The sequence below is a fragment of the Protopterus annectens genome, chromosome 7.part0 (genome assembly GCF_019279795.1).
Source record: "Protopterus annectens isolate FY-2018-M chromosome 7.part0, PAN1.0, whole genome shotgun sequence".
NCBI classification, from domain to species: Eukaryota; Metazoa; Chordata; order Ceratodontiformes; family Protopteridae; genus Protopterus; species Protopterus annectens.
The window spans coordinates 1,094,647,071-1,094,663,899 of record NC_056739.1 but is presented as its reverse complement, the minus strand read 5'-3'; the positions used below and the strand labels follow the sequence as shown (position 1 = coordinate 1,094,663,899).

Below are 16,829 nucleotides of genomic sequence, written 5' to 3'. Positions count from 1 at the left end.
TCCGTGCCACACGCTCCAGGGACCTAAACCTCATTGCCACAATAAACAGAACATGCTGGAGGGACAGGTTCCTAAACCAGAGACTTCCCATACTCTGGAACAAACTTCTCATTCTCGTCAAGCAGAACACTTCACTGGCCCTATTTAAGAGAAATCTTGATGAGTGGGTGGGCAATAGGAAGTTCACCCAAGGGATCACTTCAGTGGCCTTGCTTGACAGGGGGCACTGGGAGCTAACTTTGGGTGGCATGATGCCAGGGAATCTTCTTGGGATAGGCTTATATAGGCTCCAAGGCCGTTAGCTTAGTACACACCTATGAACTATGAATATAGATACAATTATATTATACTATTTGCAGTCTTCCACCTCCAAGAAAGATCTCTTTTTATAGCACCGCAATGTGAATAACTGGTCCAGCCACTGTCAAATAAATTATAAACTGACCTCCTGTAATAAAGAAAATAATCTTCCATCACATTGTATAGCAAGGAAAAATTACCTTATTATCCGTTTAGTACATTTTCCATCCCCACAAACACAGTCTCTTTTACACTGACATGAAGGGAGGGGGTGCCCAGCATTGGTGATCTAATTGCTGACATTTGTTAGCTTTTAAAAGAAAGAAAACAGTCCTCTGCCTTAATATTTGAAAATAAATGTTCTTGTTCATTCGTTTAACTTCCCACCTCGACCAGTACAAATATATTGACACTGACACTCTGGCTGTCCAGCACTGGTCAGATTGGACTTGTTGCCTACTTTCCCCTAGCATCAAATGGAAAATTCCCATAGATGAAGACTTGTAATCTATATTTTTTTATATATTTGTTGTACCAAAGATAGCAGTCATTCATTATTTCCACCACTCTATCCTAACTCTCTCATGCATTACCCATCATTCCCATTCCAAAAAATACACACACACACATATATATATATAGATATATATATATTTAAATCTTGACAGGAAAAAAGAGTTTATTTAATTGGACAATTTCTTAATGTTTTTAAACATTTGTAGTAAATCACAACTGAAATCACATAGGTACACAAAATTAACATAAAATAAAACAAACCATACTGATATTTCTCACTGTTTTCATGCAGTATGCATATGTTTTCTTCATAACAATTGTCATTCACTCCAGCATTACATAAACTGCTCAGTTCATGCCATCCCTTAAACCTCATTTTTCCTCCTGAACATTATTCTGCATATATTATTCCCACAAATTCCATTTATTTATATCTAATTTGCTCCTTCCTTTCCTAAAGATCCCACCCACAGTTCTTTTATCTCCTTTACAGTATTCAGTACTTCAACTTTTCTAGTAATTGCTTTTTTGGCAGCCTAATCCCACATTTACAACATGCTGTATATGAGTCCTTGCCTCTTATCTTTTATACTCCTGTTGTACAAACTGGTCCATCCCAACATGTGATTTTTAGCAGTGACAGTAAAATATAATGCAAAATCATTGTTTGACATGGAATTATGTAGTTTAACACATGTCTTATAATGTTTGTCTTCGGTTTGAGAATTTTGAGTTTTGTTCATAATTAATAACTACCAGAAGATATGACTAAGGCCTAGTATTTACCATGTTAAATACTTTTAACTTTATTAATTTTCAGTAGTTTAAGACAAGTTTGATGTAAACTCAACTCAAGAACTTTTAGTCTGTTGCAAAATGCCATCCAAAAACTGTCTTTCAAAAACAATGTGATGAACATAATAAAAAATAGAATTACTGAGCTGTAGAAAGAAATGGCAAACCTAATGATAGGCATTTGTAAGATGACTGGTGTTTTTGGACAATAATGTTCTGTCACAACCTAACTGAAAGGACATATTATAGCAATATTAGTTTGTCAAGCAAACCTTGGACACCATCTCTGACATATCACTTCATGGGGCATATGGGTGACCAGTACAATTAGAAACCAAAGTATGAAAGGATGTATATCTACTAATAGGTTCATAGGTTCATAGGTAGGTACTAGACTATTGGGCCTAGGGCCTATATAAGCCTAGCTAAATGATACCCTGGCTTTTGCCACCCAAGAAAATTATTTTCCTGTGCCCCTGTCAAGCAGAGCCACAGAAGTGATCCCCGGGGTGAATTTCCTATCTCCCATCCAATCATCAAAATTTTGTTTGAAGAGTGCTAATGAGGAGCTTTGCTTGATATAGATAGGTAGTTTGTTCTAGAGTATGGGAAGTCTCTGGGACAGGAATCTATCCCTCCAGCATGTTCTATTTATTGCGATGACAAGGTTTACATCCCTAGAGCATGTAACTCAGAGGGATTGAGATTTCTTTAAGTGGAGCATGTCCAACAGCTCTGGGTTTGACATAGATTTGTATGTTAGGCAGAGATCGCCTCTGAGTAGGTGATATGCGACAGAGTAAAGCTGGAGTTTTTTGAGACGGTCTGCATAGGGCATCTGACTGAGGCAGGTAATCCCCTTTGTGAGGTATTTCTGTGGCCTTTCTAGTTGTTGTAGATGTCTTGCAACGTACATACCAAAAGGACCGTTGTACTCTATAATGGGTCTAATTGAGTGATGAGTAGAGGGGAACAATGACCTCTTTTTTCCTGGATGAGAAACCTTTTGTGATGAGGTGTGCCACATAGAAGGATTTCCTGACTACTGTGGCGATGTGATTATCAAAGGAGAGACTACTGTCCACCTGTGTCCCAAGGTCTCTTATCACACTTTCAGTGTTAAGTAGACTACCTCCTATGTGGTAGTTCATGGGTACAGAGTTTTTACCAAAAGGGATGACAATGCACTTTTTGGCATTGAGCTTGAGGCCCTGGCTTTGATACCAGGCATCTGTTTCAGTGAGGCCCTTTTGTAGGATGTCTACATCATTAGGAGTTTTGATTATGACTGATACGTTTCAGAAGAAAGCATAAGAGAAACACTTGGGTGTTCTTTGACATTAAGGATGGTTAAGTATATCCTGGGCTACATGCTATGTCACTTCATTGATCACATTATAGATTCAGAGATATTCCAAGGCATCTGAATCTCATGACCATTCTCATCTTGCCAGTACCCTTCTTCAGGTAGCACCTCGTTTCTCCAGGATGGCCATGCTAGTCAATTCATAGGTTTATAGATTCATAGGTTCATAGGTTGGTACTAGGCTATCAGCCCTAGGGCCTATACAAGCCCAGCCATAACAATTCCCTGGCTATTTCTTCCCACACTATTTACTGGATAAAATTTTTCAAAATCTAATTATCTAGCTTATGCTTAAAGGAAGATAGTGAGTTGCACTGTTTAACAAAAAGGGCAAGTTTATTGCAGAGGGCTGGTAGGTGTTAGATTATAAATCTGCCCATCCATCATACTTTATTTATCTGATGCTAAAGATGTGGTTCTGATATTGGTAGTGATATTGGACTTGCAGGGAAAAGAGAAGTCCAGTATAATCATACCTCTAATTGTGAGGTAAACTAGTTGGAAATCTCATCTCAAAAGTCCATAAAACACTGAATAAAGGGATAAAACTTCCAGCCTCTCTTGGTGCCTTGGACTTAAAGCTTGTGATCTTTTTTGGAACCTTTGCGGTGTTTCTAATTGTTTGATATGCTTAGTGAGATACATCACAAAGGGGACATTTCACTCAATAATTGGTCTGGCCAATGTTGAGTATAAGGGCTGATTACCTCTTTAGAACTTGATGATATTCCTTTGGCAATTATCTGGGCTAAATAAAATTATTTTTTGGACAACTACTTTTACATGATGGTCAAAAGAGAGGGAGCTATCAGCCCAAGTACCTAGGCCCCTAACTATATTTTCATTTTGTACAGGTGTGTTGTCTAGACAGTATGATGAGGAGAGTGCTTTTCTAACAAAATGATGATAATGCACATTTTAGAATTCAGTTTAAGCCCAGTTTTAGTACACCAAGAGTTTAATAGGGAGGGTTCATTCTGGATAGTTTGTGTATCACAGAACTTCTTGACAACAGCCCCAAGTTTGCATACATCTGCAAACTTTGTTCAGCAGAAATCTTGGCTCTGTGCTTGGAGATCTGAGAAGTAAATACCAAAAGAAGAAGAGGACTCTGCACTGAGCCCTGAGGGACACTGCTGGTCACATTCTTACTCTTTGATTTGGCACCTGCAATTCACACTGTGTGAGTTCTATTTTGCAGCCAGTTTGCTATCCCCCTTAACACATATGTGTTGATATTTACATCATTTACTTTTTGTATGGTGTCAGCATTGGGAATGGCATCCAAGGCCATAGCCAGGTCAGGATACACCTTGTGCACTGCATGTCCAGCATTTGTAGCCTCAGTAACCCTTTCAAAGAAATTTACCAGATTAAATAAACAGGCTCTACCCTTCACAGAACCAAAATGTTGTTGGTCAAGTCTGACAAGATTCTTGATATCCCAGTTTATGAGCTCACTTATAATACATTCAGCATTGGTGCATCTAGTTGATCACATCTGTTTGAGTAGTAATCCACCTGCTGTACATATTTTTCTATAAGTTCAATATCTTTACAGACAGTAACACTTTACATCTCATGCACAGCATAGACAATAACTACTAATTTGTCAGGCTCAATGATTATGGTTTTGATAAAGGTTTCATGTGCTACTATGTAGCAAATCAAGGGGCATCTGTACAATAGCAGAAGTGGAGAAATGTAATGCATGAAGGCATGGATGCCTCTGTAAAAGAAATATCTTATTCCAAGTTCAAGAAAAGAAAGTTGTACTTATTTCTGAAGCAGTGCTGTGCTGCCTTCTTAGAGTAGAGATAAACAGGGCAAGAATTATAAATGTAATATACTCTTGAGCAAATACAGCACATTTCTATAGCATTCAGGATAAAACACCTTCCAATAGCAGACACTAGGGAATATCAGTTGTAGCTTGCATGTCTCTTAAAAGTTCTTTAAGGTAACAACTGTTGATTACAGCTCCTAGTTTGCAGTGACACCTCTGTTACCTCAGGAAGAGTGTGGGACAGGGTCTGGCAGTACTTAAAGGACTACAGATTGACAGCCTTAGAAAAACCTGTAGTGCAAGCTGCTTTGTTTTGTTGATGCTTTACAACTGCTAGAAACATGTTAGAGCAGCTCTGAGAACAATGCAAATCAGGGTAATTCAGACAGTAAAAAGCAGTCAGGTTTCAGAAGCTGTGTAAGATACCTGTGATGGCTCCTTAATTAAATGTTGGGATTTGAAATGCAGAATCCTGACATGCTGACAAAAGAACAGAAATCCAGGAGAAAAGTGAATATCGAACATTGTTCACCTTTAAACTTTTTTTTTTGTGGGAGGGGATACCACCATATCTATATATACCAACTATGAAATCTTCCCTCAGAGAAAAGGGTAATTCTGAGAAATAGATATATGTACATCCAGATTTGTGAAAATTCAGTCGCCACATTACAGGGCTTGCTCATGCTTGCCCTGATATTTCAAATGGTTACTGCGTGTGGTGGACACTGCTGCTGTATATTTAGCAAGAGGTTAAAAAAACACCTCATTTCCTTAAGTGTACTATGATTTATATTAGGGAACTTGAAATGGATTCTGAGAATCAGAACACAAAACCAATAAAACAAGATGATTTTATTACATCAGACCCCATGGAAGATATTTTGTGGTTAAACACAGCACTTACAACAAACATAGGGGTAGCTGTTCTCTTTAAATCTATACTAACTGTCACTATAGACCCCATTCAACCCCCCCCCCCAGGTCAATAATGCAAAAATTCTCTCTACCAGATTTCAGATTAATAAAAATAAATGTATAAATATTGTCTGCATGTACATTCCCCCAGGGAATAATACCAGTACCCTAGAAGACATCCTCCACTGATTAGCTAATACCTATCCCCAAGAAACTATAATTCTAGGATATTTTAACATAGACTGGAGCTCCTGCTTGTCAGAATCTCCTACTACCCATGTGAACCTGTATGGGTTTACTCAGATCATATCTACCACCACCAGGATAAGCAAATCTAATCACAAAGAAAATATACTAGACTGGATACTAATCAATAGCCATCCCCAAATGTATACATCAGGGACCCTCCCTGATGACATTAGTGATCACTTCCTTACCTTTATAGTTAAACACAAACCCAATCATCCCCACCAGACCACCTATAGAGTAGTTAGAAATAGTAAGAGCTTTAATCCTACCAACTTTCAAGATGAGCTCAAACCATGTAACTGGTCTGCCCTAAGATACCTACCCTTGGATGAAGCTATTGCTTACTTTAACAATAAATTCCTTACCATCCTTAATTCTCATGTTCCTGTTCGCTCCATTAGGACCAAAACAAAAATTGCACCTTGGCTCTCTAAAGATGCCAAATCAAAAATCATACTCAGAAACAGGACATGGGCCATATGGTGTACCACTAAAGCCCCCCCTAGATCAATTAAAATACCGGCAATCAAGGAATGAGACAAAAAGATCCATTTCACTAGATAAAAAAACTTCTACTTCCATCTCCAGCAGAGAAATCAAAATAACCCACAAAAGTTTTGGGCAGGCATAAACAAACTACTCCACCCAAGACAAACCACCACACCAACACCCTCAGCCTCTTCTGATAAACTACCAGAGGATGTCACTAACAACTTCAACAGTTTCTTTACTGAGACTGTCCAGGCCCTAGCTGGCCAGATACACCTGCGTTCCTCTAACATACAGGATGCCATTTCCACTACCCAGCACTCCTTCACTTCCATCCAGTCACTACATCTTTTATTCACACCCTAATCAAAAAACTAAAACCCACAACTCTAGCTGCTGATCTTATCCCTGCTGAATATCTGCAAAAAGCAGGAAATGCTATAGCATATCCCATCTCCATTCCAATCAATCACACCATATCAGAAGCCACAGTCCCATCCATTTGGAAAATTTCTCATGTCATACCCCTTCAAAGGTGGTAGCTCTACTGAATTATCTAACTTTAGACCTATAGCTATCTTGTCACCACTAGCAAAAATTATGGAAAAGTGCATCCATAAACAGCTACTTCACTATCTAATCCAAAACAACCTACTGACCAACTCTCAGCATGGCTTTAGGCCACATCATAATACCACTTCAGCCCTTCTCACCTTCTCTAATGCTATAAACTATAACAGGAACAACAACAAATTATCCTCAGCTCCTTTTTTGAACCTCTCAAAGGCTTTTGACATGGTTAATCACCAACTACTCATCCACACCCTGAAAACAAATTCCTTAGACATGCACACTATCAACTGGTTCCAATCTTATCTGAGTGACAGACAACAAACCGTCCTATGGTAGAATCAGCTATCCAACCTCTTACCCAACACCCTGGGTGTCCCACAAGGGTCTATTCTGGGACCGCTTTTGTTTTCCATATTCATTAATGACCTTCATACTGTCATCCCCAAAGCAAACTGCATTCAATATACAGATGACTCCACCTTGATGTGCTCTGCCACCTCCCAGCCAGAACTGCAGACACTAACTCAGGATACCTTTAACAGAGCTGAAAAGTGTCTTTCTGATTGTTGTCTGATATTAAACCCCAACAAAACTAAGATACTACTTTTCTCCCCCACCCAAAAGTCCAAAATATTATCCTTCTCCATTAAGTCTAATAATGGGACCATAATCTCCCCAGATGTCTATACAAAGCTCCTAGGTGTTATCATAAATAACAATCTTAAATTTGATATGCATGTCAGTAAAACTATCAAAACCATTAACAAAAGACTTTGCTCATTATACAGGATCAAACTATTCCTAACCCACTTGCCAGAACTGCCACTGCCCTCACTCATCTACTATCTGCCCTTTTCTATGCCTTCCCACTACTTACCAACTTAAATAAAACTGATCTCAACAAACTCTTTACAAACTCTCTAGTTGTTACCATCACATAGCTAGATTTACAAGCTAGATTTACAACTGGCTTGCCCTATAGAACATATCATTGTATAAACCTAAATAATTTTAGCTGGCTAGAACTGCCCAGGTTAATTTTGTACAACCAAGTTATAGTAGCTCATAAAGTACTTTACCAACCTGAAAAAACACCTGCACTTAAAAACATCATCTACCCCTACTGCAACCCCAGACCACTTCGCTCACCTAATAGACTTATAGTTCAGACTGTCAAAGCCAACAACTCAGCCGGTGACTCTCTGTTTGCCAACTCTGTTGGCAAAACTTGGAACTCACTGCCTGCTGACATTACTCTAGAGTCATCCCTAACTCAGTTCAAGAAAAGTCTCAAGCAGTATTTCAGTTCTCATTGGTTATGTCCTTGCTCCAAGCCTGACTAAATCTTTGTTATATCTGTGTAATAATACTATTTCACCTGCAATTTACTGGTGTTGTAATTCCTTAGACTATTTCACAAGCTTGTGTGATTGGTTAAATTACATGTCTCTACAGTGTCTGAAAACTGTTCTTAATTTTACTATGTATGTTTTCTTTTGTGACTACCTTTGGAGCTTTTCTCCTCGGGCCTCCGCTGAAAATGGACTATCCCAGTCAACAAATGTAAAATTAAATAAATAAATAAAAATAAACATACCCCCAATAAACATTTAGCAAAAATTAAAGTCAGTTTGTAACTACAAATCTGTAAGAAGTGTCAAGTCTCTGATATGCATCAATCTTTAGTAATATGGAGAACTGTATGGTACAGACATTATGACTGTTCAGCACTCAGACCCTTCAGGCCATTAGCTCCCTCACTCAATCACATCATGCTTCTTTTCTTACAGATATTAAGTTCTGTGGTGCATAAGCTTACCTAGCTAATAATGGCAGGAAAAAGGTAAAGAAGAAGAAAAGGAAGTATGAAGGGCAGGACAGCAAGACTGTAACCAGTTTACTTGGGCTTAGTTTTACTTGCACATATACATTATCCTGGTCACCACAGGCCAGGGGAGGGGAATGTTTGGAAGGTGTTACTGAAGGCAGATATTTCTTACAGATCTATCATTATTGCAAATACACAAAACTTTCATATCCACTCACAAGTAGTCCATCTTTGCTAATATATAAGTCAGAATCCCTACCTATCGTACTAGGGTGGTTTAATTGTGAGATTACCCTTTGACAACAGTAGCCCCAAAGGATGACCTTGATGTATATTGACTTCTTATTTATAGTGTTGGGCAGAGATGTTCAAGGGGAAGCATGTGACCATTGTGCAAACAACAACTACTGAAGCACTAAGGAAGAATGATGTAGAAGTCACCACTGCTCTGGTGCAGTGAGCCATATTAAGTTTTGGGCAGAGTTTTGCCTACCCAAATTTTATGCACTTTGATAACCCCATGACAGAACAGCTTTGGACATCTGAAGACCACTCCTCTGAAGGCCATAGTGGATGATAGTTGGTCACTTCTTAAGTTGCATGTTCTGTTCAGGTAAAATCTCAGCATCTTGTGGACGTCCGTGTAGTGCAGAAAATACTCTCCCTTGCTGGCATAAGTGGAGAGAAAGACTGGAAACTGACTATTTTTTATTTATTTTTATTTATTGCATTTGTTATTTATTGCATTTGTTTACCAGGAAAGTACACCGGGCCTGAAAGAGCTAATTTTCAGTGGAGGCCTGGGGAGAAAAGCTCCGACAAGAACATAGATACAAAAAATATTAAATATTAATTGGTACAAAAGTAGATAGTGTTACACTTAGTGATTACAGTAATATATACAGAATATATACATAAAAGCAGTAATTTTGTTGGTTGCCAGACGAATTCATTCAGAGAGGTATAAATGGAGATATATTAATCAGCATTATTGTACCAGTATCAACAAGTGATGAAAAATAATAATTATTGAGAAAATATCAGTCAGCAGTAGCAAAAAGAACTTTAGTTATCATATAAGGAGAAGGAGGAGGTTAGGTTATAGAGCAGGTACATAACCAGGAAGAGCTGAGATGATTTTTCACTATTTGTTTGATGGTGGAGGTTCTGCCTGTGTTTCTTATAGAAGGTGAAAGTGAGTTCTATAGTCTGGTGATGGTGAAGGAGTAGAGTAGTTGACCAGCAGGTGAGGTGGGCTTTGCTTTTAGAAGTAGATGATTTTCAGATCTTAGTTACCTGCTGGGTTGGTATTGGGCAAGTAGTGTTGAGATAGCAGGACACTGTGGGTCTGTAAATTATCTTGTGCGCTGTAGTTAGTTGGGTGAATGAGAGAAGGTGGGGGAGTTCCAGCCAGCCTAATTGTTTCAGTGAGTTACAGTGGTGGGATGAGAATTTGGCCCTGGTGGTAAATTTGGCTAATCTGTTGTAACACATATCAAATTTGGATTTTGCAGAATTTTGGATATTAGTGAGGAGAGGGGTGCCAAAAAGGAGACACAGTAATAAAAAGGTGGTTGCAAGGGTTTGTCTAGTAAAGAGGCTAAGAAAGTGTTGGTGCCTGTAGAGCATAACAAGCTTTTGACGTGTTTTTTTTTATCTTATTGTTTATGTCTAGGTCAAAGTTAAGGTTTTTATATATAATAGCACCTAGTAGTTTAGTGTGTGGGACAACTTCTATAATGGAATTGTCTTGGACTTGTGTAGTGAAGAGTTCTTTTATCTAGGGGAGTGGTTTTCTTAGGGGAAAAATTACTAATTTAGTTTGTTTTGCATTTAGGGCAAGATGATTGTTAAGAATCCAAGATTCAATAGAGGGGAGGGCATTCTGGGTGATTTGCTGGAGTTCAGAGCTGCATTTAGCAGTGCATATTATAGTAGAGTCCTCAGCATACTGGATTACTGAGCATTGTGGAAGGGTGGAGTGAAAGTTGTTAATAAAGATGCTAAATAATTGAGGACGAAGGATGGAGCCTTGGGCTACCCTTGTGGAAGTATTAAGGAAGAGTAAGACAGGCCATTTGGTGGATTGCTGCCTATTGGAGAGATAGCTATTGGAACCATCGTAGGGTAGATGGAGAAATGTGGAGGGAGGATAGTTTAAAGAGGAGGATGGTGTGAAAAATGGTATCAAAAGCTGTGGAGAGGTATAGGAAAAGAGAAGCGATTATTTTGCCAGCATCCTGTGTGCGGTTAACTGTATCAAGGAAGGAGAAAAGGGCAGTGGTAGTGCTGTGCCCTGGTCTGAAACTATGCTGAGTGGGAAATAGAATTTGATTTTCAAGCAGGTGGTTGAGTAGTTGGGCATGGATGCATTTTTCCAGTATTCTAGAGAGGGGTGGGAGAACTGCTATGGGCCGAAAGTTTGTGGTGTCTGTGTTGGTGCTGCCTTTGTGTAAGGGGGGAATATAAGCTTTTTATGCTGATGGGATAGGCTACAGAGTTTGCAACTAGCTGCAGGAAGTATGTGAGTAGATTGTCAGGTGCCAGAGTACAGAATTTTAGCTTAAGTAAAAGTTTTTTTTATTGTGGAGGTTGGTATGGGGGAGAATTTTAGGTTGGACTCGAGGGTAGGATTGTTTTCTGGAATGATATCGTCATCAGTTTTCTTGGTGGTGGTTAGGTTAGCTATGGTGTCAATGAATTAGGAATTGATGAGGGTGGCATGATCAGTGGGGGTTTTGTCTGAGTCTGGAGGTGGGTTGCTTTGAGAGCCTGGATGTAATAGTTGGTTAATGGAGGACCATCATTTTTTGGGATTATGTTTATGTTGGCTTTGTAGATGGAGCTAGTGGGATTTTTTATCTCTGTTTATTAGTTGTTTTGCCTGGTTATGGAGTTGCTTGTATTATAGTAGAGGCGAGTGGTCTTTGTTCTTCTGCCATAATTTCCAGATTTTATCCCTTGTAGACATGACTTCGTTGGCAGATTTTGAAAGCCAGTTTGAATAGTTATGTTTTATTTGTTTTTGGCAGGTGGGTGCTACCTATTTAGGATGTCTAGGAATGTTGAGTTAAAGAATTCAATAACCTCATTATGTGGTAGAGATTTGAGCGGTTCCCAATTTACTATAGCTAAGGTTTCATTAAATATGGATGGTTGGAACTTAGTCAAATTGCTGGTAGATTTGTATTGGTGTTGGCCTGGGGATGGGGTAGATTTGCATAGGATATATGCTGGGTGGTGGTTGCTAATGGTATTAGGTAGTATGCCTGCAGTGGTGATATTGTTAGGGTTGGACACTAATATCCAATCTACTGTGGAGTCCCGATTGTTATGTGGAGTCTGGTGATGTCTTGAATTAGTTGGGAAAAGTTGTAAAGGTTTATGTTTTTTGAGTAGTTCTTTTGGCCAATGTCTAGCCAATCAATGGTTACATCACCTAGGATGATGGTTTAATTATCTATGTTTTGGGATGTCCAGGCAAATATTTTCTCTAATATTGGTATGTTGTTTCCTGGAGGAATATATAGGGGGATTATGCAAATATTTTATGATTGTTAAGTTTTAATACAGAGATTAGAACTTCAGCTGAGGAGAAGTTGGGTGTTAATTTTGAGTAGGGAATTAAAGTATATTTGCTAGGGAAGAGTATTGCTATTCCCCCTCCTCTCTTGTGGGGCCGATCGAGTCTTAGGCATGAGTAGCACGGGGGGAGAAATTCTGTGTCTTTTACATATGATATCAACCAGGTTTTGGTAGCTGCTATAATATTAGGGTTGTTTTGTGAAATCCACACCTGGAGTTTGGGTATCTTGCTTCTAAAGCTTTGGAGATTTATGGTTGATAGCATGACAGATTTGCTAGGTTTGCTGGGGATGGGGAGTTGGAACTGGGTTGGATTGTATATCACCATACTGGGATATAATGCTTTGGCAAATTATGTGGGTTATACTTATCAGTTTTAGGTCCTAAAATCGTGCAGTTGCTGCTGGTTTTGTGATAATAGAGGCTTCTTTGGAGAGGTAGAATTTTTACTTTGGTTAGTACAGAGGTATTAGCTGTGAATAAGCTAGGTGGATGCCCAAGTAACTTGATAAATGTGGATTGTGTGTGGTGATTGTACAGGTGGGTATAGGAGGTATATTGGGTCTCTGTAAAATTGTGATTATTGTTAGGAGAGGCAGTGTAAGTGAAAAAAGTGAGATCATAGTAATAGCAGTGATGGACATGGTGGTTGAGTGCAGACTGATAGAATTAATATGATAACAGAATGAATATGAGCAGGATAGCTATAGTTTAGGGATAGAGTACTATGTGGAGCTACTTAGAAAGGGTGGGGAGATAGAGTAGTTAGGAGGTATGGTATGACTGGGGGAATGATTAGGGGGGGTTATGGGATAGGTGGAAGAGAGGCGTGAGAGGGGTCAGGTTAGGTATAAGGTTAATGTCATGGGGGTGGGCAGGGATGGGGGCAAGGTTGGGAGTGGAGTGAGCATAGCCAGCCAGAACATGAATATGCTTTGAAAACAGCTAACAGGATGCCCGGCAGATATATAATGAATTAAGCTCTACCTTCATAATACAAGATGGAAATAACTAGCGGTTTGTCAGTTAATACATTAGCTGGCTCTCATAACATACAGGAGTTCTGAACACTCATTTCACTATTTTAAGATGGTCTGTCTTGCTGCCTTCAGCTGAAGATATCTTTGCCCAAATCACCACTCTCTTCACTATATGGCACCAGAAAGAAGGGAAACTCCACACGTCTTCCATACCATAGCAAGCATACTATCTCTACTAGGTGCTATAAACTTACCCTGTCATGTATAAAAACACCTAATTCACCAGACTCGGAGTTGCACACCATTTGGAAGCTGTACAATTCAGTCATCTAGGAGATAATCTGCAATATGGGTTACTTCATCAGCAGGATGTCAATAAGGTGTGGGTGTGTCTATGGGTCTGTGACAATAGATGATGCATAATTGTTAGAGTGTATGTATGTATGTGGAAATAGGATTATTGCAGTGCTCATGATGCCCACAAATAATGCACAAATCATCTACATAAGACATCCATATAGGTTAGAACAGCATATGGGTACGTAAATGATTTGTAAATTCAGGATGTACAATTCTACAAATGTTTCACCACCTATTCTGTTGCCATATTGTTTGGCATGCAAATGAAGTAGAGCAATCCAGTATGTGTCCATCTTTTTACAGCATCTAGTATGTTACCATCTTTTTACAGCATGATGCTGGCTACCTGCTGCATCCACAGATGACACCTCTGCAACATACACAAACATCAGGTGATACAAGGTATAACTATGCTCTTGTCCAGACTAGGACTACATTGGAGTATCCTGGATACCTCAGTGCAGCACTGTAGCATTTCCTTCAACTCAGTAATTAAAGATATTATTGGTGTGCGGCATGCTGCACAACATAACAGTCATAAGAGACTACAACTTGTGCACCCATCTTGGAATCTTTCAATGTTTTTAAAACACTTTTCAGAATAACATAGTGCCAAACCACATCATACATCCTTGCAGAATCTTTTTTATGTATACATTTCATATCTAATAGAAACAGAGTAATTGCTGTATACTGTAGGTGGATTTGACATACCAAATTGGTTGTAGATGTGAAAGTGTGTGTGTGTGTGTGTGTGTGTGTGTGTGTGTGTGTGTGTGTGTGTGTGTGTGTGTGTGTGTGTGTGTGTGTGTGTGTGTGCGTGCGTGTGTGCGTGTGTGTGTGTGTGGTATGGAAGAACAGCAGCAGGCAGCAGGGCTAGTCATCCAGTATTGTGAATGTTTTCTCTAGATGATTGTCACTGTTGATGTGATACCCAGACCCCATTTGCAAAAACTGTGAAAAAGGAGTTGTGGATGGATGCATGGAGTTTTGATACAGTGAAGTTGTAGTGCTAATCCATTTACCAAAAAGTTTAGCATTCCTACTTTTCTAATGCATGTTTCCACACCTAATAGTTTTTGTACTGTTTTGAGTCCACTGGTTACTAAAGTATAAAAATTATTTAAAGCATTTACATTTACTGCTCCAAACAATCTTTGTAATTTACAGCATCACACTTAGCCAATGGCAGTGCAACTATAGCTCTGTTTGATCACATCATTTAATCCCTAGCCTTGTGAAGCAATGAATTGAATGTAATTGATACAGATACATTAGTGCAATATTATTGCAATGAAAGATCACTGCTGAATGTTTACAACAAAAGTATGCTGAATAAACAAATCATATCATGGCAAAATACAAAATGCGCAGCTTGTCAGCACTGCTGTAAAAAAGAACTGGAGTCTATAATTAATTCATGGCTTCATCAGTTGTATAATATGCTTCTGCTAGAAGAGTTTATTAAAAAGAATGATGCATTCAAAACCATGACTTTGTTTATTATTAAATTATTTTCCAGCAATTTCTGTAACTATGTAGGGATGTAACAGATTGTATTTTCTGAGTATTATAGAGGTTTTGACATTCACTTACCTGTACATAATGCTTTGCAAGATTGAAGCAAAAGGGGTTATACCTATTCCTGCTCCAATTAGTACAGCATGTTCTGAGGTAAAGATCCGGCGTGTTGGTGTTCCATAGGGACCATCAATGTAACACTGTGACATAATAAATAGTTAATTGTGAGAAATTGCCAGTTTATACAATAAAGGATCATTGCTATTCAAAAACAAGCAGACTGATTAGACAACCCAACCAGAGCCCAGTTGTAAATCAAATATATACCAATAGAAAAAAGTCCAGCCCCTGAATTACCACGGAGCGGACAGACTTTCTCTTGACATATGCTGCATAAAAGCAGTTCTTTTACAAAGCAAAATATGAAAAAAATCAGGTACATTATACAAAACTAAAGAAACAGAAACATGCCTGAATTTCTTTGTATTTTTGCTCTCTCGTAAATTTTTTTAGCAGTTTATAAAACAAAAGCCAATGCAGATGCTTTGTGTTTTTCTCCATCGCTTCTCTGGCACTACACTTAAGTACTCTGCAAATGTGGGAATATAAGTTCCATATGTATGTGCAGTACATCAATCTACATAAGAGAACGCAGGCTGTGATTTTAATTCCATTATATTTATCCCACTGTGCCACAAATTTCTCTTGACAGAGACATTTAATAAAATATACATCCTTCTGCTTTGTTATTAAGAAAATACATAAACTTGTGAAGTTTCTGACTAAATAATATTACAGCTACTTATCATTAAAACATGTAGTTTACTTGAGCATGTTTATCCTTTTTATTCTTACCTTTTATATTTTACAAGTAACTATAAAATATGATCAAGAGGAAAATAACATATGCATGCATATATACAAAACACAAATGCAAGATCATGTAAAATGAAAATTTATTCCCAGTCGGCGTTACTCACATTTGACTTAAAATCATCATGTTAACTTAAGCTAATTCAAGAGATAAGCAAGCTCCCACTTCAATCAGAAAGGTGATATTACTTTAGAATAGATAATGATCAGATTTAATCATACCATATTAATAAAATCATTCCATGCCTCTTTCCATTTAGTCAAAAAAGCATTCTGAATTAAGAACTTAGAATCAATGCTTCCGTAGTATGAATCTGAATGTTATCTGAATATGTAAAACATTTAGAAACTGTTGACATACATGGATTAATGTCTATTAACTGGAGATTAGTCTAGTTCGAATTGATGCAGCACCTTGTCTGTGAAAAGAATAATAAAACATTACAGTCAGAATGCTTAATATTGCTTTTGACCAAGAATCATAAGTGAAACAGGTGTAGAATTTAGATGATACTATCAGATGGATGGAAACTTGCAGTTATGGAATATTTGCTTGAGATTATATTATTAGCAAGGCAGACAAAGCACTTATTGTCACTTAATATACAACAGGACATTACGGTAGTGGGAATGATACTGGCATTATTATTATTATTATTATTATTATTATTACTATTATTATTATCATTA

At 38.2% G+C, this 16,829-nt stretch overlaps 1 protein-coding gene across 1 annotated transcript in view; it reads right to left on the bottom strand.

Annotated features, from left to right (window-relative positions):
* NOX5 (NADPH oxidase 5) overlaps positions 1–16,829 on the bottom strand; it is a 482,672-nt gene that overhangs the window by 81,316 nt on the left and 384,527 nt on the right. The window contains exon 13 of the mRNA XM_044076374.1: positions 15,342–15,466. Within this exon, the coding sequence (XP_043932309.1) occupies positions 15,342–15,466 (125 nt within the window). The remainder of the gene's footprint in view (positions 1–15,341; positions 15,467–16,829) is intronic.